General features: G+C 37.4%; 1 protein-coding gene across 4 annotated transcripts in view; it reads right to left on the bottom strand.

The window, feature by feature from the left end:
- The window catches only part of mtgo (miles to go), a 144,638-nt gene that overhangs the window by 40,777 nt on the left and 80,902 nt on the right, over nt 1–22,959 (bottom strand). For 3 of the 4 annotated variants that reach the window (XM_070994755.1, XM_065868987.2, XM_065868989.2), the window contains exon 3: nt 8,028–9,036. The exons of the other annotated variant lie outside the window; for it this stretch is intronic. In XM_070994755.1, the coding sequence (XP_070850856.1) occupies nt 8,028–8,940 (913 nt within the window). In that variant the 5' untranslated portion in view covers nt 8,941–9,036. The remainder of the gene's footprint in view (nt 1–8,027; nt 9,037–22,959) is intronic. 4 annotated transcript variants of the gene reach the window in all.

The raw sequence follows: 22,959 nt of genomic DNA, 5'->3' as shown, positions 1-22,959 counted from the left end.
CACAATTTATTGTTAGAGATTTGTTCATTGTTTGTTATACATTTGTTTGCCGATGCATGTGGCACTCAAAGTTCAGGGTCATATTTACCGTTGGATTTGCCAAAAAAATAATAACCGTGGCTGTACACAAGTACACAGAGAGAAATGGTAGAGGGAAATTTAAAAAAAGTTAGGCAGAATTTTTACTAAAATTATTTCAATACAATAAAATTATTTATAGGTTTACAAATATAAATAACATTATTTCTGAAAACTATTTAGACATAAATTTCGTGTTTTTTATGCCTATTGAAACTACATTCTTTCTATATTATATCAATAGAATTTTTAGAAAATACATTAGATTAATACATCAAGAAAACTTTAATGATAGAATACATTTCATATATAAATTCCTTTAATTTTAAGAACATGCTGATAAGGTTCTAATAATTTTTCTGTGCATGTGCTCCCCATGAGGCAAATCAAAGCAAGTGAAATTCGCATTTGACACGCAAAAAAAATGTTTCTGCTGCTGCCCTCGATTTTTGTATTTTTTTTGGATTGGTTTTCTCTTTTTTTTGTTTTTTTGCTACTTTTGTTTGTGTTTGGCATGTGGGGCGCAGAGATTTTGCGCTTGAATATCAAACGCAGCAAAAGGGGGCGGGGCGGGAAAATCAATTACGTGTACGCGTCGCAAACGGAAGTGGCAGACTACAACAGCAACACCAGCAGCAACAGCAGCAACAGCAACACCAGCAACACCAGCAACAGCAGCAACACCAGCAACATCAACAACGACAACAGCAACACTGCCACTTTAAGCCGGAAATGTGCGACAACCACAAGAGCTGGACGGGATTAGGCATTGGACCAACTCGAGGGTCAAGCTTCAGCTATATCCCACTTTCCGTGGATCTCCCCAACGACCACGTGCCTGACATTTCAATTAAATTGCCAAAAAATATCTATACTCCCTGGCAGATTTATACCTCGCACACACGCACCAAAAAACTTTAAGCCCCGAAAAATGCAAACGAATAAATTGCGCTCCTTTTGGCAAATCCCAAAGTAAGCAATCAGAAAAAATAAAATTGCACAAAAATATATATATATATATATGTGCATGTGTAAAGAAAATCGGGAAACAGCTTCCGTTTGATGAGAGTTGCATAAAAATGCGGATCAAAATGGAAAATACTGCCAAAGAGTAAAAAGTGTTTTCCGCTTTTGAACAATGGCCATGGAAAACGAGCTACAAAATGCAGGATTTGATTTTGTTGTTGGAAGTGACATGTATAATATTTTATTTGTATAATATGAAAGCATTTTAAATCTGGGAATTACTACAAAATGTATTTTTAACTGATACAAATTAAAAACCACTGCAAACTAAAAAAAAAGAAAAAGTTGTTCCCAGGAGATTATTAATCCCAAGTCATAGTATTAAACTATGAAAATGATGAAAGATACAATCCACAAAAAATGCTATTACTTTTACTTAAATTTAGAAGGATCTATATCACATCTATCATATTTTAATCATCCTTCCTGGTAAACAATTCATATAATTTATTAATGACATGGTTTCCTAAGACCTACAACACATTTAAAGGATAAGCTCCTTTAGCTAATGATTTGCCAAAATTATATAACCGACTGATAAACTCCAGAGGCCCCTCGCTTGTATAACAAATTGCATATCAAACAGAGGCACTTGTGATATAACTTTTAAGCCCCACACGTATGTACATTATACATATACCCAGCGCAGCTCAAACTGTGCAAATTGCAATTAGTGCCTCGTTGAGAGTGTGAGACATTGGCTAAATGAGTGATTGAGCAACTGACAAACTGACAAACTGATGCACCGAGCAACCGAGGAATACCCATGCCCGAATGATATAATTACGTTTCAATTAGTGCAGCAGTCTGCTGCCACATGCCGCAAAACTTGCAACAAATTATATTAAATGAGGAAACCAGATGCAGGCAGTCGGAAATTCCAAGGGGTTGGGGGGGTTTATTTTGAGGAAAGCCCATTAGGGCGTTGATGAACTGACATTGATAGTATGTAAGTACTCTGCAAATACCGTTGGCATCTTGGATCTGGAAGACAAACAAATGTTTCAGCAGATACCAAAATTAATTAAGCCCCACGAATTTCGGGGGCGGGGAAGAGTGAAAATAAATAGAGTTGCTGGCAAAAATATGGGTCAAAATTCTTTGACAAGGGGCGTTGACAGTTCGAGTTCATCACCAAAAACTTAAAATATGAATATTTTTTAAGTGTCGGGGGAGCCACCAAAAATTTATGCCACCTCATGTCGCCACCATTTCCCCTTTCCAAACTTTTCGAAAACCGAAAGCAATTTGTCATTGCGACTTTTGACAGCATCGTCGTCGTCGTCATCGCTGTCATTAAGCCCCCGGGAGGAAACCTTTGGAGGAAAATAAATCCTCAAGTTGAGAAGCAGGAAACCAGGCGTTCGTGGGCCATAATACTCCACTTGAAAGTGAGGCATAAAACTCAAACTCAAACTATTGGCGAATTTCGAGTTTTGGCCAACCTTCGAATTTGGCATAAAATCCGTGGCAAAGTCGCTGGCTATATATGGTTATATATGCAAATGCAATGGGGCTATATTCCGTGGGGCCAACAATAAAATCGAGCAAAAGCGAGGAAGCCAATAAATCTGTGCCGCCAAAGCGGCTCGTAAAAATGGACAAGTTTATGTGGGGGGGGGTTTGGGGCAACAAGGGGGGCAAAAGGGTTAAGAGCAGCTGCCATTTATTCCATACATACCGCATAGCATACCGAAAAGCTGAGCTCTTTTTAGCCATTTTCTACCTGTCGCCTGGCTGGCTGACTGCCTACAGTTTGACAGCCACTGTACTGGAGTCTCATCCACTGACAAGACATTTTATGCACTTTTCTTTTTACGACCCTCAGGAATTTTTCAGCCAGCTAAGAGCTTGTAATATGACATCACAACGGACACACAGGACCCAGGACACAGGACCTTCGACAATCTCCCCACTTGCAAAATGGAAATGTTTGCTTACGCCTCACTGAACAATTGTTGGGTGGATGGCTGGTTCGGAAAAAAACCCTGGGAAAAACGTTTTATGTGCGAATAATAAGTAACAATCATTTGTGGATTCTATCAGCACTGTTTGCACAAGTCCTTTTGTCCTCCTCACAATTTTTCCCCCCCCCCAATTTGTATTACTTTGTGACACAGTTTCCTTGGCTTTTTACAAGCAGGTGCCTCCCTTACTCGTATTACTTTCATATATAAGTATATATATCTTACTTTCAGTGTAAAAACGCGTCTGCTCTATTTAATGAAAATGGATAAAGCGACGAATTTTTATTTGACAGCTCGTTTAATTTCCCAGGCCTTGCCATCTGTTCAACATTTAATGTCCGGAAGACAAGCGAAAAGTTCAAAAGTGCAAAGTTCATGGCCTGTTTTTCCGCCCCAATATATTAATAAGACTTAATAAGCCGAGGGTCTTCGATGTGCGGGTTAATTAAAAATTATTACCAAAGAGATTAACCGAAAAATGGGTGTCGGCGGGATATATGATTATTGCTAGATATTGGTTTCCCGCTCTCTCTGTTGGTTTTCCTCCCCGATTTTCCTGTTTATTCTCAGCGTTTCTGATCTGTGGGACAAGTGTTGATGTAACACTTAGATTTCCCCACATTGCCTTCGTCTATTTGCTCTTCCATTTCACTTTTTTTCCCCTAAGTTCATTGACTGTTTGATCTTAATATCCAAGATGTTTGCCTTTCTTGGATTTATGGAAGCATTATTTCTGGTTAAACATGTGGTTGGAAAAAATTTAGGTACTTTAAAGACATGAGAAAATTATATTAAAACATTTTTATACGGATAAAAATATATCAGAATTTAAAGATATAATCGTAAGAGCATTCTTCCCCTACTGAAACAAATTGTAAAAAAGGTTTAATGACATATACCTAAAAAATAAATGTACTCTATAATTAAATTAGATACCATAGTCACTTATTGTATACATATAAGTGGCTTCTTATGGTAAAATACAGTTTCAAATTCAAAAATAAGAATGTTGATAAGACCACAGAAGTAGAGCCTTTCAAGATTGCCCAGAGTATTACATGAAAAGGAAGCTGCCCTAGATTTAGCTTTCTTCAGATGTCGGCCTTCAGCCACGTGCCCTTTATCAGCCTTCAATTCGAATTCATTTCAATTTTTTATATATTTTTTCTTTCTTTTCCAGCTTCTCCTTTGTTTCTGTGCTCATTTAGGTTGACCGCAATGGGAATCTGTGGTGTGGGCATATAAAATAATAGAAATTATGTTGATTAGAGAGTTGGACTCGGCAATCAACACCAGTGACCACCCACTTGCCTTTTGTTCCGCCAACTTTTTTGCGGAATAGAGCCCAGAAATACTTCCATATCTGCTCTATTCAGCTAAATTCTTTTTTTTTTTGCACAATTATAGGAGGAGGAAAAGGCAGCCAAAACAAGGGCATGCTCAGCATTCTTATAATTATAACATGCTCAGCATCCATATCAATATAGTAAAGTTGATGTCGACCCGGGCGCAAATTCCATTAGAACACACAGGGTAAGTACGGGATGGGGCTCTTCGAGGGTCTTCGGGGGTCTTCAGGGGATATGGGGAGTGTGCCCAAGTCTAAGGCCCAGCACGCACTCAGAGCCCATTTCCTCTGCAAGTTTATTCGATTAACAACAATCAGGCCAGGCCAAACCAGAGCAGGGCAAAGTCGATTGGAGTTGAGGGAAAAGGCAAAATTGTCGGAGGAATCACTGCACAAAAATAATAATCAACTAAAATAATAATAATAATAAACAGCATCATGAATTTCCCAAAAATTGTCTAATAATCTACATTAAAGACTCCCCTTCTAGATTTCTAGAGTACTTAAAATCCAATAAAAGGTTTCCAGACTATTTGATTTTACTTTTCATATTTTTAGGAAATATATTGTGATCATTCATCATTTTTCATAGGACATTTTAAGATATTCTGGTCTATTATTATATATATATATATTAAAATAAATTAAAATAGTAATAATGTATATTTAAATATTAAACAACATTCATTATAATAATAGCTAACAGCTTTATGAATTTTGAAAAATGATTTATTGATATACATAAAAAGATTTCCCACTTCCATTCTAGATTGTAGTTTCTTTAAATAATTCTTTTAATTATCGAGAGAAGTTGATTTTAGTTTCCACAAAATTAAACAATGATCTAATCATAATTCTTAAAATGTTACACTGTATTTGGATTTAATATATTGGTCTATAAAATTCCTCATTGCTAAGAATGCATACGATTATTTATAAACATTTTTGGGTCTCGAATTTAAAGGTCTTAAAAATGTTGAAAATTAAATAAGGTCAAATAAAATTCTCGCAGTGCAATGCAAACGTCTTAAATTATGATTTTCTCATTTCATTATAGGTGGCAATTATTTTTCCCCCAGTGCAGGCATTTGCCAAATGAGCAAAGGAAGCTGCTGGCAGCGGAACAGAGACGTAGATAAGGGGCAAAAAAGGGGGCCAGGGGGGGCTGACTACGATGTGGAGGTAGAAAAGCCATTTACACTTCCCCGTAATTGTAAATTATGTGCAACTTAGTGGATAGAATACTCCCAGTTCGCTGGCACTTTGTGCCGAGTCCTCGATGTTGACATCAAACTAAGTGACAGGGTTCCTTCCAAGGGTGGGCTTTAGTGGGTTAAGAGGGGGGTGAGTGTACATACATATGTGTGTGTGTGGATAACTGCCAGCCTCACATGCAAATTCAATTAGCACACACAACTTGCAGTCTAGTGTAAGTCGGTGAATTGAATTAGAAGATGCGCCAAAAAACAATCAGAAAGAAACCAAAATTAAAGTCTTCTCCATTGCAGAGTCGATCAATGAAGGCTCTTTGTTTTACCCCCTCTAAGCGAAAGCCACAATTAAGGTTAATGACATTGATAAATTGAAAATGTCGGTTATCGAGGTTTCTGGGTTGCGCCAAACCTGATCGAATTCAATTATAATAACCATATTTTGTCTGTCTTCAACAGATTCCTTCTCGAGTGACACAATTTTGGTTCTATTCTGGTACTTTTTTCTCTGGTTTGGGCTTGGTCAGCATTGCTTAGCCCATTTCCAGTCTGACTGGCTTTTATTCTATGGTCAGTTTTTGGCTTGTGTGGGTGTTTGGAAAGTATCTTGGCATTAGCATGAACACAAATGCGAATTGCTTGTTATTAAGATAAGCCCCACAAATAGGGTGTTAATTTACTGGTTTTAAATAATCGTGAACCAAATATTGGATTTTAAGGAAGGGGTTTTAAGATAGAAGTTGGTTGTTTAAATGGTATTTTCTTAAGAAGACTTCTTTAAATCGAAATATATTTTTTTAATTTATCCAAAAAGAGAACTAGCACCCTGTATTGCTAATTCTCTTTTGTTCATATATACAATAGAAATCACGAGATGGGCGTACATTGCTCACTTTATATGTACTAAGTATAAAGTCAACGGGAACTGGAACTTAAACCCAGAGCTGAAACTGGATGCCATATCCATAAATATATATCGTTCTATTTCATTCTGGATACCATTTTACTGCTGTTCCCATAGAAATTCAAATAATACAGAATACAGAGTGCATTTAGAGAAAACAAACGATTTCGAGCTAATTTTGTTGCTTGATGATATTAAATGACTGGCGTAGTCAGAAAGCGGTTATAAAGGGGGTTTTTCGAGGGGGGGATTTAGGGGGTGCCACATTCTATGCCGGAGAGATAAATCAAATGCAAAGTTTACTTGTTGACTTTGCGGTGGTTTGAGGTTGAGCTTTGCTTCTCAGCAGATTTAAATGCCAAATGTATACAACTTACTGCAAGGGGTTGGGAAAAGGGGGTGAAAGGGTGGTGAAAGGGTGGTGAAAGGGGGTGAAAGTGGGTGGGTGGCTTGGTTGGTGGGCGAAAGTGGGCGGCTAAGCTCTGAATGTGGCTTTCGTCTATTTTTAGCCAGCGACTTTGCCTCCCTTTTCGCCCATTTTTGTTTGTTTGTCGCTTACCAAGTTTTTTGGCAGCTTAAGAGCCCGGCAACTGCATCATCGTGGCAAAGGCTTAGCAAAGTATCTTTTGACGAATTGAGATACTTAGCTGGGGGATTACTTTAGCTGTAATTAGCTACAGCAAAAGATGCTCGGATGCCTATCATTCCACAGGGATATACTATTTTGTTTTAGTTCTTTAAAAGGAAGTTTACATTTGGTTACCCAAGTTGGTTGGGAAAAAATAAAGTAACTAGCTATATTTAATGTAATAAATTAAAAGTTTGAAAATATGGCTTTAGTTTGCTGAGAGATGTATCTCAAAAATTTAAAAAGTATTTAAAATCACGAATTTTGTTATGACATTTTATGATTAAAGTAGTGTCTTCACTGTTTAAGTAACCATACCAATTAATGATATACTTTTGAAATATGCTAACTTATGGAGGATCCATACGATGTAATATTATTAAAGTAATATTTATAGATATCAAAAAACCTAACTGTTCAAGAACTATTATTAATATTTAATATTTTTATTTATTTTTACAATATTTAAATAGTAATTTAAAGAAAATTTTCGAGAATTTTTCGGACTTTTTATACATTTTTAAGGGCAGTACTTTTTGTCTATGCTTGAATAAAACAACTTTTTTATTTCAATAAAATTGAATTTCATTTTCCTTATAAAACCCTCCTTAGATACTATGGTAATTTAGATATAAAGGAAATATTTCATCAATATAGGGATAAAGTTTAAGTGTAATTATTTTCCTAAAATTGTAAAAACCCTTGATAAAACCTTGAATAAACTAGCATACAATTTTTCTTGAGTACCTAAGGATTATTTAAACACTTTTTTAATGCACTACTTTTGACTTTGAATAAAATATACAATCTGCTTCAGTAAAATTGTAATCCATAATTAAAAACCTTTTAGGTTCTCTGGACTCACCGTATTCCGTGGACATGGCGCACATGGGCTGGTGGTGATGCGGATGCGGGTGGTGCGGATGCTGCGGACAGATGCCCTCGTGCGGATGCGGTGCGATGTAGTATTCCGGGGGATAGAACTCGCCCGGATACTGGATGTACAGCTGGCCCGGCGGCAGTGGGGCAATGCCATTCGTTCCGTTGCTCAGACCGTTGCCCACCTGACCGCCGGAACCGCCACTGCCGCTGGAAAGGCTGCTCACGCTGCTGGCGGAGGAGCCACCACCCCCGCCGCCTCCTCCACCGCCGTTGGGCGAAACACCACCCCCTGAAACGCCACCATGACCATTTTCATGGGGTTGCGATTGGGGTGGCGGCAGATTTGGGGGTGCTGGCGGCAGGGGGGCGTGGTGCAGGGCATGGGGCGGCGGCGGCAGGTGGTGGTGGTGCTGCATGGCCGCCATCAGGGCCAACTGCTGCTGTGGGTGGTGCAGGGCGCAGACGGGCGGCACAATCTGGGCGCCCTGGGGGGGCGTGGCGGTCTGCTGCAGCAGGGGCGGAGATGCCGGCAGCGAGCAATTCGATGAGCCGCCATCCGAAGGCGAGTGTTGCAGCTGTTGCTGCGGGGCATGTTGCTGTTGCAACTGCTGCTGCTGCTGCTGGTGCTGCTGCTGCAACTGCTGCTGCTGCGGTTGTTGCTGCTGCTGCACTAGCAAATGCTGCTGCTGCTGTGGCAACATCACCATGGTGCAGGCGGGCGAGGCCGGATTGCTATTCAAACTGGTCGTTGAAGAGGTTGTCGACGAGCAACTGCCACCCGCATTATTAATGCTAGTTATTGTTCCGTTGCTGTTATGTTGGCTTATGTTGCTGATGTTGCCGTTGTTGCTGTTGCTGTTGCTGCTGTGTTGCTCTGCAACATTCAGTCGCACCATGGTATTCCGCTTTCAAACTCTATATGCCACGTTTCTACTTAGGCCACTTTCAGCATTGTTTTTCAGTTTAATTATTACGCGTTTCTTTTTGTCTATCTGCAAGAGAACACAGTGTTTGTCTTAAATTAATAGTTGCACGGAGGCGGAGTGCCGTTTGCCTCTTGATTACCAATCCAAAAACGTTATCATTTCTTTGCGGCGATAAGAGCGGAGAAAAAAACAACCCACCCACCCACTGGCCCTCGCCCAAGGTTATCGGCGGAGTTTTCTAGGAATTCTACGCCTCTGTTTTCGAAGAATTTCTATCGGGAAAAGTTTATGAAAAATACTAAAAATCTATTAAAACCTAGACAAATCTGATAAGCTGATATTACTATAAAAGCTCAGATTTCTAAAGAATTTCTATTGTTGTGTTTTCTATTTAATTAAATAGATCCATTGCATTTTAATAAAGATTGAGGGGCGTATAGGTCACATTCTTGAGAAGCGCAGAGAAAGGCTCTTCGATTGTTAAAAGGTGCCAGAAAGCTCATTTTCTTGTCTTAAAAAAATGATTTGAATAATTTTGAATTCCCAAAAAACGTAATCAAAAGACCACACTCGATGTCAACACATGTTTCTTAGCTTTAATGCACATAAAAACCAAATATTTATAGATCAAAGATCAATGACGAAAGACATCCGTTCCACATAGAATTTCCAGGAAAATCAACGACAACACGAAAGAATCCAAACAAAGTGAATATTTTCAATGAAATCTAGTGCGAAAATAAATCAAATTGGAATTATCTCCCCGAACTGTTGACAGCATCGCAGGCCCACGACAATTGTTGTTTTTCGTGTTCAATCTGCCCAGCCAAACAATTGCAAATTGTAAGCAGAATTGCGCATTGTGTCAATTTGACAAATAATTGAAATATTTTCACAAAAGGCACAAACTAAGCGACAAAGAGTGTGGGAAATGGGGGGGAAATGTGGGTGTGGGGGTGGTTCTCCCGGGGAAACACCACCCACATGCATTCATATAAACAAAAAAAAAACAGAGAATAGCGACAGAGATAAGAGTGAAAACTAGCTAATAAGAACAACAACAAAGACAACCACAATACAGTACAGCAGCGGGCACTTAAATGAAACCCCGCAAATAGCAAATAACAAACAAAAAAGTGAGGGCAAAACACGAAACTGCAGAACAAAACAACAATGGCAAAATTAAAACGTAAGCGTGTCTTAATCGTTCGATTTGGCATTCCCCAGCTCTCGTTTAGACACTGATAAAAAAATAAATACATAAAATTGTATATTTAAAAAACTACTGGTTGGAAAATCCAAAAAGAGCAGAAGAAAAGCCCCTAGATTGATATTAAAACATCCCTAAAAGCTAGGTTTAACTTATAGTATCAAAATAGTAGTCCTCATAAAAGTGAGAATCGCAGAGAAGGGTGCTTCTTTTGGTATTAAAGTGTTCTGCATTCTTGTGAGTATTTTTTATTTACCAAATAAGTCCCCAATTGTTTTTGCTCAGTGGTTTCACTCCCCATCTCTTTCTCACTTGTCTGGTGGCTTGTCCCACCCATTTTTTCTCTGTCTGTAAGGAAATTTGATGCCTGCGCTTTGTTGTTGGGTGTTTTCATTTAGCTGTTAATGCAGCTTTACTTTAATGGGTTTCTTTTTTGGCCCTTTCGCTCGTTACGTCTGTCCGCATTTATCGCACCTTCCACCAACAACTGACAACTGGCCGACCACGTTTTTTTTCTTTCGTTTTTTGACAAAGGTGTTGGGTGTTGCATTTCTGGGGAGTGAAAAAAGAGAGGGGGTCAGTGAACCCCATTAACCGGCAAAAATCATTTCCATTTCGGGGAGCATTGACTTTCGGCGCGAATCATCAGCGAAAAGAATGTGAAAAGTGAAAGAGATGCATTCCATAAAAATTGCTCCAATTGAAGAGGGAATGACGAGTGATATTGAAGTGGAGGTGATGAAAGAAATCTTTCTTTTAAGGGCTTTAAATATTTTTGAAAATTGTTTAAAGTCTTATCAATTACTATTTAAAAACTACAAGGCCATAACAAAACTCATATATTCCCATTTAATTAATTTAAGCACGAGTTTATTCTGTGATTAATTGTCTTGAAAATTCCTATAGAAAAGTTTTAATGACCAATGATTTACAAGCTCGCAACTATGTTTCCCACAACCGCTGCTTGCCTCTCCTTACATTCTTCTTGGTAACTGCTTAAAGATACTTCTGGAAGGCACTCCTACTGAAGATGGCAATCTGAATAGAGTTACCAAGTTTGCAGTGCCCCCTTTCCAAGCAACTTGCCAGACGTTATCATGAACTAGATGTAGAACAATCTGTTTGTGCTTTGGAATTTCCATTGCAAATGCTTTGCGTGGGCTGCATTCTAATTGATTTAGTGCGTCTGCAGCGGCAGCAATTACCACCAAACAGTTGTTGTTGGTGGTGCTGGTGTTGCATAATGCTGTGGGCCAAGAAGAAGTGCCAGAAGAACCTGGCCAAGAAGCAGAAGACGGGAGAAACGCTTGGGTTGGGTAGAAGAGTCGCTGCAGTCACAACAACAGAGTGAATGAAGTGCGACTGTTGTCACCTGTCTCAATATGCACTCTCGTACCTGTCTCAAGTACTCCCGGAGACCTCGGTCTTTCTCGCTCTCTCTTTCTCTTTTTATCTATCTTTCTTCCCTTTCTCCCTCACCTGCCCGCTGTTCACACCTTTACACACACACACCCTTCTACACGGTTACCAAGAATATCTTAAATGTTAATTCAATTGGTGATGGTTAAATTAACCTTTAAAATAAAGATTTTTTCTTATGTAACGATTTTCAACGGTTTAATTGTTTTTCTAGAAATAGAAACTTTTTTATTATAAAAAAAAATACATAGAATGCAATTGGCTTAAACAAATTTCTTGTATAAATAAAATTAATGATGAGACTTGTAATGATAATTTAAGGTCCACATTACAGGACATACAAGCTCTACAGCTCTATTAATTGTATTACCCTGTTTTAAATTATAAATGTACATATAATTTGAATCAAAACATAAAAAAAATGCTAATAATGTGATGAGGCTTCGTAAAATATTCAATGAAACTCCTTTTTTTAGGAAAACAGAAAGTATTTTAATTTAAAAAACAAATGCAATTAAATCAAAATCTTTTTTGATGTTTCAAATTATTAAACATTAATTAAAACGAGAAAAATTTCCAAAATATTAACGAATTCTAAGACAATAAACTTGCCAAAAGGACTGAATTGTTTTGAATTGATGTATTTTACACAAAGTTTAAAATATTTTCAAATAATTGAGAGCTCTATGGCAATAGATGAATACCTCCCTTTTTATATAATTTATGCAATTGAACTATTTTTTAATTTATTGTATTTGTTCATTTTTGTTTAGGTAAGAAAATTTGTGCATTGTATGTCATCATTAAAAGTGATTTTTAAAGCTTCTTTTATTTTCGCTTTCGATAAAAAAACCCATTTTCACCTATCAAAAATTCAAGAATAAAGTGAGTTTTGGAATTTTTTTTAAGAACCTATTTCCCCACTTTTCCGCATTTTTCAGAGTGTGGCAGACAATGAGGCACGCACCTCCAGCGCTGAGGCAGGTGGGCTGTAGCTCAGGTGAGAGGGCGGGACAGACTGAACCGAGACGGAGGACACCACGCGGAAATCTACGCAGCTTAGCAATCTGCTTCTTTCTGTTTTTTGTTTTTGTTTTTCTTGTTTTATTTTTTTATTCGCTATATTAAATGGCAGACAGATGAAGAGGAGACATTTGTAGACTTTTTTTCTTAACACCCGCCGCATTTGTGTCAAAAGTGTCTAGACCGGCTTCAGGTGGTTACTGAGTGAAAACTTGCCCCCGGGTTTTTATTTTGTCAGTAGGTGGTACATAGATAGGTGGGTGGGTTGAGGGGTAGAGGTGTCGAGGCCACTCAACGGCAACGCATTTGCGACACGTTGAGCGTCTTGATGAGGCCATTTGTTGGAGTATCGGAGGAGCACCTGTCCCCCCAAGTCATCCCCATCCCCATCCCCATCCTCCTCCATGGGGCACATGGCGCATCCGAGGTATCAACGGAATCTGAACGTGTCTTCAGATCCGCCGCCGCGAAGGTGTCAAATGTCTAATGAATTATTGAGCGGCCATCAGGCGACCAAATGTCAGGATGTCGTGATATGGTCCACAGGTCAATCAAAAGGATTGCAGATTGATTAAGGAAGGTGATGGAAATATTTGATTTTATTGAAGGTATCCTCCAAAATTATTGGACAAGTTTATATTTTAAGTATTGTGTTTAAAACAAGGTTATTTCTGTGATTAATAACATAAATTTGTCTTCAAAAAACCCAGAAATAAAAAAATATTTTCTGTTGTGTTGCGTATAAAAATATTATTCAATAGCAAACAAGAAAAAAATGCTTAAAGAAAAAAATGTTGGAGGTAAAAATGTTATTTTGAAGAATTCACAAAAATTACCAAAGAAATTTGTATTTCAAAAGTTTAATTATAAAAAGGTTTACCACCAAATTCTTTAAAAATAGTTCACAAATATATCAAAATAATTATGAAGTATTAAGAATTTTCTTTGGTATTATATATGAAAAAAATACAAAAAATTCTTGACAACTATTCATTTATAAATAAAGTTTTCTATCTACCTTCCTATAACTAAGTAATTTATAAACAAATACATAAACTGCTAGCTAGAAAAAAGTATAACATAAACTACAATATACAATAGTTTCTTTAGAAAAAAGACTAGCTAAATGCCTTTAAATGCATGACTCAGTAATAAATAAATCAATTGATTGTAATACCTACCCACAAACGATGAACAAGACTCGTTTTGTAGAAATAGAATTACAATAATTGATGCACACAATCTTGCAGCCATCTAATGGGGCCAAAGACCATTAGGTTTAACCAAAACGAAGAAACCATTAATGAAAGGCCCCCATAACCTGACTTTCTTCCCTCTGTCATGAATAACAATTACCTTTAATGAGCCGTTTTTCCAACTTAAGAATTGCCTTAAAAAGTAAATGAAATTAGCATTTCTCGTGCTCACAGATTGCAGATTGAGTTAGTGGAGGTGCTAAATATATCAGGGCTTTTCTTTTGGGCCAAGTCAACACTTTCCCACTCACAGAAGCTAGAAGAAACACAAAGCAATTCTTCTCCCACTAACCGATTCTTCGCGGCTATTCTTTGGCTTAACAAATGGCTTACTTTGTGTGCAAATAGCAATGGAGCAGAGGCAATTTTTCTAACGGTAATTTCTAACATTTACCTAGTTACCGTTAATAGACAAGTTGGCCAAGTTGGCGAGAGAGCCATGCAAGACATGGAAAAATGGCTAGAAAACTGCAGTCAATGGCGGCCATTTCACAGCTTTCTTTCTTTCTTTTCTTACCTTACTTTGTGCACTCAAGTGCGTCGTGTCTGGAAAATTCTCTTAAAGGGGGAGCAAAGGAAATGGAGGGAGGAGGGGAGGCGGTCGGAAAATGGAAAACGCCTTAGTGCGTTCTATGTCGTGGCACATTTTTCCCTGACCAAGCTCAATGACTGGTTATCGGTTCCGTTTAGAATGGTTTCTGGTTCAAAAAACCCCCATTCAGGCCAGCCAACAACCGGCAAAATGCCACATGCCACCTGCCACATGCAACATGTCTCAGCAGCACCACTTAATTGCATAAGTCTCCCAAATACCTCAATAATTACACCAAAAAAAAAAAATAAGGAGACCCCAAAAAAAAAAAACAAAATACACGAGACAACATTTTTCCATATGCAACAAATTGGCAACTAACAACCAGCGACCAACAACCTGTTGTATTGGCCAGCTTCTTCGCTTAATTACAGCCACACACTATGTTAATGATTGGGTTTTTTTTTTGGCATTTCTGGTTATTGTTTGCATTTTTCGCTTTTGTACTTTTGGTTTTATCTTCTGTTGCATAAGGCGGCATAATAAAAACAATGCAACTACAATTTGTGGCAGCGTTGGCGGCTAATTACAGCTATTGCATAAAGACCACCTTTTTTTTCCTGCTATGTGTGAGCAGGTTGATGACTCAGGTTTTGGTAGAGATGCAAATTTTTCCAGAGTTGCATAATAGGAAATTGGATTTTCCTAGAAAATTCCCTAAACTTGCTAGAAACTTTAAAACCTCATACCAAAACATCACATGCCTTTGGCCATTTTCGATCCCATTTGTAAAACTGCAGCAGATTGATGACTCAGGTATTGGAAGAAATGCAGATTTTTGTAGTGTTGCATAACAGAAGATTTTATTTTCCCAAGAAAATTCCACAAATTTTTAAGGAACTTTATATAACCTTGTATAAAACATGGCTTTAGCAATTTTCCAATTTCATTTGTTAATCTGCAGCAGGCGGATGCCTCAGGTTTTGGAAGAAAGGCAGGTTTTTCCAGTGTTGCATAACAAACAATTTAGTTTCACTTGAAAATTCTCTACATTATTAAGGAACTTTTAAAACCGTATACCAAAACAACTCAGTGCTTTGACCATTTTCCGATCCCAGTTCTTAAACTGCAGAAGGTTAATGACTCAGGTTATAGAAGAAATGCATATTTTTCCAGTGTTGCATAACAGGTAACTTATATTTCCAAAATTCCCTAAATGTATAAGAAACTTTAAAACCACATACCAAAACATCCCATGATGGCTTTGCCCACTTTCCGATCCACATACATTCCCACATGTCCATTAGTCAGGGTTGAAGGACCCCACTAATTAAAATGTTCTCGGAGTGCCAAGGATATCTGTTCGCATCTACAATGGTATATCAGAATATGCATGTTTAACACGCCCAGTGGCATGCAAAAATAATCCGAAAACGAAGTGCGCCGGGGAAAACCCCGGGGTGTGTGTGTGTGTTTGTGGAAAATATCTACGGGGGGAGATAGATAGACACACATGCAATGCGGTTTTTCAATTTCCCCGACTAACACAGAGGGGGGCGTGGCGTGGCCTGGTGGTGTTGAAAGTGGCATGTTGAACCACACAAATGACTAAATGAACGCCCTTGGAACCGCCACCCAAATTAAATGCGGGTGCAGGCATCGCATTATGACAATGCCCGAAATGCCAATAACAAATATTTTAACCGCCACATGCGGGTGGGATAAATAGTTTTGACCCTAATGATAATCAATTTGTTATGAAAATTTACGAAAGAAAAAAGTGTAAGCACGAATTTATGAAAATAACACAGCGGAGATAAGAATTTCTAATTTAAATTCCTGCTGCAATTTGCAAAAACATTAGATGTTTCAATTATTAAATGTATAATTGGGTTAAAAATAAGCTGGGCAAGAAATGTAGGAAAAATTATACTGTATTTCCGTATTTCGCATGAATTCCGATGGAACTTTTTAAAAAATATTTTACCATTCCCAGGGGAAATTAAAAAATTTTAAACAGAATTTTATGAAAATAAAAGTGTGATATACTACTATCTAATATATTGATACATTTGTCTTAGTTGATTTCTAAAATAAATATGGTATCAAAAAATATATTTATAATTTATTTTACCGGTTAAGAATAATTAAATATATTATGCAACATAGTCCATGCAACATAGTCCATTTCGACAGAGGAAAAGCCACTTTTTTTATGGCCCCATTGTCTGTGTGCTCCCAAATTTTTTGGCATTCCATACATTTTAAATGCAGCAGAAATTACACACACAGTCACTTTGGTAATGAAATAAATTATTAGAATTTATTGAAGTTTGGCGACAGAAGCGACTCGGCAACGAAGGCCATAAACTCTAAAATGTAATTTAATTGTTGTCGACAGTAAAAACTTATCTCATAAATGCAGCAATCATTGTGCCGCACACAGTGCGAGAGCGAGATAGAGCGACAGAGGGGCAGAAAGAGACGGGACGACAGAGGGCACATTTGCATTTTAGGGTATTACTCTGGGACTATCCTCTCATTTTCTGATATGGCCCTGTTCTGCTGCCGGTTTTGGCCTTTTTGATAATTGCATTCCTTAACTGCAACAGCTTTTCCTTTTCCACTTCTCCTCACTAATTGGTAGAAATTTCCATTTCGTCTTCCTCTTTTTTTTTATGGTACATATATATAATTTTTGTAATTTTGCAATTGTAGTTTGTTGGAGTGAAAAAATTAAAAGTGCAAACAAAAAAGCCAAATTAATTGTGGGCAAGCAGTGAGGCATGTAATTAGCCGCATGTGGAAAGAGCAAATAGTAAAAAGTGAAGTTTTTTAAATGAAATATTTTGGCAGGAAGAAAAAATACATGAATGGCAGTTATGAAATTGTTGGGCAGAGCGGTAAAATAAGGAAATAAGAAGTAATGTCTAACGGCATAGAAAATAAGGCAAAATTATGTGCAAGCAGGTGGAAATCTTTTTTATAGATACACAAAATAAATCCCATGATATTCCTCACACAATTTAAAAATTCTTAATTTATTTTCGCATTAAACCCAGATTTTCCCCATAGCTTAACCCCCTAAATCCCCATGTTGCCACAACTGGTTTCACTTCTATTTCATCAACAACTTAATCAATATGCAATCTGCTTGAAAATCTGCAACGACAACAAATGCCTTGAGGTGCATCTACATGAACGTCTGGGTCTGTGTGATTTTAGGAGATTGGGGAAAATATCCGAAATTGTTGGTTGCATATGGCTAACGACAATCGTTGCAATGCAGCAATAAAAAAAAAGAAAAAAAAAAATATCATGGGGGACCCCAAAAAATGTTCGAGAAATATTTATGGAGCACACAAAAATTTCTGCAGCAATTTTCCGATTGTTGAGCTAAGGGGGGAAACAGCAGTGCAGTTAAAAAAAAAAATTGTGCTGCAAAAAATACCTAAACAAAAATTTAATCGAAACTCAGTGAGTGAAAGGCGGGTAAAATGGGGCGGCCACTTGCATTCGACGCTTGAGTTTATTAGTTTATAAAGTTCGGTTTTTGTTTGTTCAGTTTGGTGCATGTGAGCAAATTGCTTTGGCCAAACACATAGACGATATATTAAAAAAAAAAACATCCACACAAGCACTGGCAAAATATGTAGGTATATAAAATAACTAAAACCAAAACTGGGAAAACTTCAAACTTGGGTTTTTCCCGACAGGCGACAACAAGAAATAAAATATAAAAAATAAAAATCATAAAATTGTTGCTCCACTCGCTCTCTAATTGGAAACTTTGCTTGGCGTGAGGATTTTTCCCCCAATTATAACCGAGATATACTTTTTGTCAAGGGGATTTACCGCACAAACCCTTTGCCACCTCGGTTTTTCCTACTTTCCCCAGCAAACTTGTTCACCGTTTTTTGCGTTTAGTCTATATATATATTTTTTTATGATAATAATATACACTTTTTGTTTATGTCTTAATTTGGTTTAAAATTGTTTTGTTTGTAAGTTTTTTGTAGCTTTTTTTTAAGTTGATATGAATAAGTTGCTGTGTTGTGGTAAATTGAAACTCTTGGGAGCTGCAATTGTTTTTTTTAGAATCATGAAAATTGAGTTATTTTTGACTGCAGTTGACATAGTAAAAAGTTGATGGAAACTTTTAATGCAGAAAATAATTGGAAAATGTATGTCAAACTAATAAAATCAAATAAAATTTTTACCTTTTCTGGTTGTGAAATTTACAAACCAGGAAACCAAAGGAAGTGCAGAAAAAACTGTTTCGCGAAAAAGTTTAAACGAATTTTATTAAATTTGACAATATGTTTTTATATAAAATACTATAGTTTCTAGAGAGTTCTTAAGTCCTCAAAGATAATATCTACCCTCAAAACAAGTGCTCTACTTGTGGTAACACATAATTATACCATGATTAGCTACGATTATTGTTAATCTTTTTTCGAGTATTTCTTTATTTTCACAGACATTGTAAAATCTCGGCACGCAATGCCTATAAAAGGAGCCTTAACGAGTGCGTGATTTTTGTATTAATGCAGGCTTTTCGGGAGGTTTCATATACTGTATAGATATATAAAAGAGAAGGCCCAAGTGATAACTGTCATGTGAGGCAACCGCAAAATTGGCCAGACAAAAGACGAATCAGCGGAATGAAAAGATTTCCATGACAAATGTCATAAAATCCCATCAGAGCTTCTTTATTTTTTTTTTATTATAATTTGTCATATTTTGTCATTTAGCATTATAGTTTTTGAGCAGGGCACACATATATCTCGTTTGGTTATTTTTTTTTGAGGGGTACATATGCCCAAACGCCGGCGCCTATAAACTCAAGATAGTGTGTGTTAGCTGCTTGACAACAGCGGAAAAGAACGGAAATGCTGCTGCTGCCTAACCGAACCACCCAAAAAAAAAAAAAAAGAAAAGAAAATCGAACCAAATGGGCTAAGGGGTTCCCCCAAACAATGAGTTTGGGCCAAGTCCATGCCAAAACGGACATGCCAGCGGCAACAACAACTATAAGCACAATTTCGATGCCAAGAAAAGAAAAAAAGGCTAACACACATACACGGAGAGAAACAAACAGTGTGTTTCTGTGAGCGGAAGAGACTTGACAACATACGCAACATGGGCGAAAAATGAGTGGCGACGACGCTGGAGACGCCGCACATGGCGTATGAGTGACGAAGCTCCGGCTTCAGAGTCGCCGGCGCAGGGGGGGTACGAACTAAAAGAGCCCCCCCCCCCCAAAAAAAAGAAAAAAAAAACATAGAACCGACAACTAAGGCACACGCCCCGCACAGATTTGATAGTTTTTATCGATTTAAGTGGATTTTGGCCTCACACAAAACGAGCTTGCACTGAGCCGAAAGAGATGGCCATAATGGGTGTGGAAAGAGAAGGAAGTCGATGGCAGAAGAAAGCGCCCAAAGTGGCGAAAAAGGGGCGGCAGGGACATCAGAGATATATAGACAGACAGCCTTGGTTTTTGGCAAACGTCGCGGCCCCAAACAAATAAACATAAAACAAGCAAAAATGTGAGAGCAGTTAATTTGGTTAGGACGAGTCGGGAATTACCCTTACTAAAATAAAAAAAAAAAAATAAAATTATTATTTTAAAATTAAGGGTAAGGCAACAATTAATCTAAGGTATTATATATTTTTTCTTAGTCACATTCTTAAAACGTGTATATTAAAATATATAATTTATTTCATCATGTTCCTTAAAATATATATAATAAAATATATATTTTTCTCAACCACATTCTTTCAAATATATATAACAAAGTCTATATTTTCTACTATAACATTTTTTAAAATATATAAGCCAAATTATTTATTTTTACTTTAATCACATTCTTTATAACTCAGTTTTTATTTTCCATAACCAAGATTTTTAAGTTACAAAAGTTTTGGTTTTTGGTCCCACATACTTTTCCTTTTATAATTATCTTATCAATGTAAAAACCATTATTTGATTACTATAAGATAACCGTGATTTCGGTTACCAGAGCTTTTTATTAATGGTTATTATACGATTTATGATGTTTTAATAATAGTTATTATACGATTTATGATCTATGTTTTATCTATTTGTATTAATTTGCAAAGCTATATCTATTACATGTTTATAGTTATTGTTGGTAAAATCATTTTTAAATTCCTTTTGTTAGGTGTTTTGGTTATTTTGGTAACCAGAGCTTTTTAATAATGGTTATTATACGATTTATGATCTTTTAATGATGGTTATTATACGATTTATGATCTAGGTTCTATTAATTTGTATAAATTTGTAAAGCTGAATCCAATACATATTTATAGATATTATTGGTAAAATTATGTAGAAATTTTTTTATTAGGTATAGGTTATTAGCCAAGTCGAACCACCATTGCCAATAGACCCCTTTGAGCCACAAGGGTATAGCGTTCCAAAATCATTGTAGTTCGGTGATGTGCGTCTTGGCAGCCGGCAGAGATAAGCGCTCTTCCGAGCACAAAGACGACCGAAAAGAGTGGAGATGCCTCGACATCCGAAATCAAAGACCAAAGTTTTGCGTATAAAGCATAAAGCTTCGACCATGAATTTTTGTTTAGTAGTTCAAGCAGGAAGTATGTGCGTGTGCCGCCACGCCCACCCTGCTCTATCGCCCCCAGTTCGCTTCTTTTTTTTTTCTTTTTATCAACACTTTTGCCGGGGGGTCCAGGCAAATGCGTAAAAATTATGCCACAGCTTGAACGACTCGACACGAGCAAAAGGAAAAATTCATATATATACATATATAAGGGGAAAAAAGAAAGAGAAAAAAAAATGGGAAAACAAAATGCTGGGGATACGGATGTTGGGGAAACCCAGGCCGGACAACCAATTTACTTTTATTTTATAGAGGCCTGCTTGAGGTTTCTGTTGGATTTTTCTCGAACATATATATGCGGCATTCTGGGGTCTCGAATATTCTTGCCTTTTTTCCTTGCGCTCGAAAGGCGTTAAATATTTCTCCTTGTATGTGCATAATTTATGCCTACCAGCGCAGAGCCAAAAATAATAAAATGGAGATAAAAAATGTATTTATTTTACTCATATTTACGCATGGGCCAACAGAAACTATTGCCCAACAACTATAGCGATTCCGCATGGAAAAAGTGCCCGGCTAAATGCGCATAAATATTAAATGAGCTGGTGGAGAGTGTATCAATTGTTCTGGGACCCCATCCCCCCCCATCTGGATAACCCTCGTTCTGGGGGGGACTGGATAGTGGATCTGGTTGGAAGATGATGATTTAGTTTTCAGCACTCCATTGCAATAAATTCCGTTTGCCAGGCCATTTCCAACTGGTTTTGTCAGGGCGACTCTGGTCTGTCTACTCTCCGTACTCCCAATATATATATATATATAGGAGCATTTATAGAGAAATGTACAAACCCTAGTATATATGTATGTATTTGGAGGATCCCTCCTAACTGCTTGGCACTCAACATTATAAATTGCCGCATGAGGGGCAACCGGGGATTCGGATTCTGTAACTGGGCAAAGTCATTGCAGCCAAACAAAAACTTATTATTTATATACACATATTTGTATGTTTGCAACAGCAGTGCTCACAAAGTACTAGTGGGATTGCAGAAGGGTCTCCACTCTAATAAATAATTATCGTATTGTTTAAGTCTCGAATGGAATGCCATAAATCATGACTTGGCCACTAGACGTCGCGAGATATTTGACTCTGAATTATTATCATCACAGTCACATCAGACTGATAAGCACTATGGCGACAGTGCGAGCAAGGGGAGGGGGATGGAGTACGGAGTGCGGGAAAAGTGGACAGCGTAAAGGATGCTGGTCGGAGATACTAAGGGTGGGGTAACCTCAAGTAACTTGGGTTCTGAGGGTGCTAGGATGCTGAAATTTGGTACCCAAGCTGGTTTGATTTAGTTCTTTAAAAAAAATATAAATCATAGGTCTACGAATGGTAAAAGACTAGATATCTGCCTATCAAGTGCTCTATATATTTAATATTTAGTTACAATCCTTGCCCATAACTAGATCTCAATAAATATTAATATTCTTTTGAGCTAAAAGTTAATATATACAAATCAAAAAGGATCAACAAACTACATCATACCATATTCCAAACTAAGTTACTCACTCTGTAAACCATTTTCCAGCTGCTAATTTTCCACAATTTATTCAAAATTTATACAGAAAACTTGGGGTGCCCCGTTACTTGAGTCTCGTATGAATATCTAATCTGTTTCCTCTTCAGACCGACCAGAGTTGATAGGCCCACCCAGGGGCCAGCAAAGTGAGAGGCACTTGTTACCAATACGCTGCTCGGCTTTAGCGGGAAAATTGCGTTTTGGCCACAAAACGTTTGCCTTTTGGCTTACGGTCTCCAGCTCTAACACATACATACATATAGCTCAGTTTTCATGAGTAGGGTTACATTATGGGCCCCCAAAGCACAGTAAACGCGGCAAAATGAGCCAAAATCCAGCCTCAAACACACGAAAATATTCAAATAAACTGGCTGAAAAG

This window comes from Drosophila suzukii, chromosome 2L (genome assembly GCF_043229965.1).
Source record: "Drosophila suzukii chromosome 2L, CBGP_Dsuzu_IsoJpt1.0, whole genome shotgun sequence".
NCBI classification, from domain to species: Eukaryota; Metazoa; Arthropoda; class Insecta; order Diptera; family Drosophilidae; genus Drosophila; species Drosophila suzukii.
The sequence above is the reverse complement of the archived record's forward strand: the minus strand, read 5'-3'. Positions and strand labels throughout refer to the sequence as shown.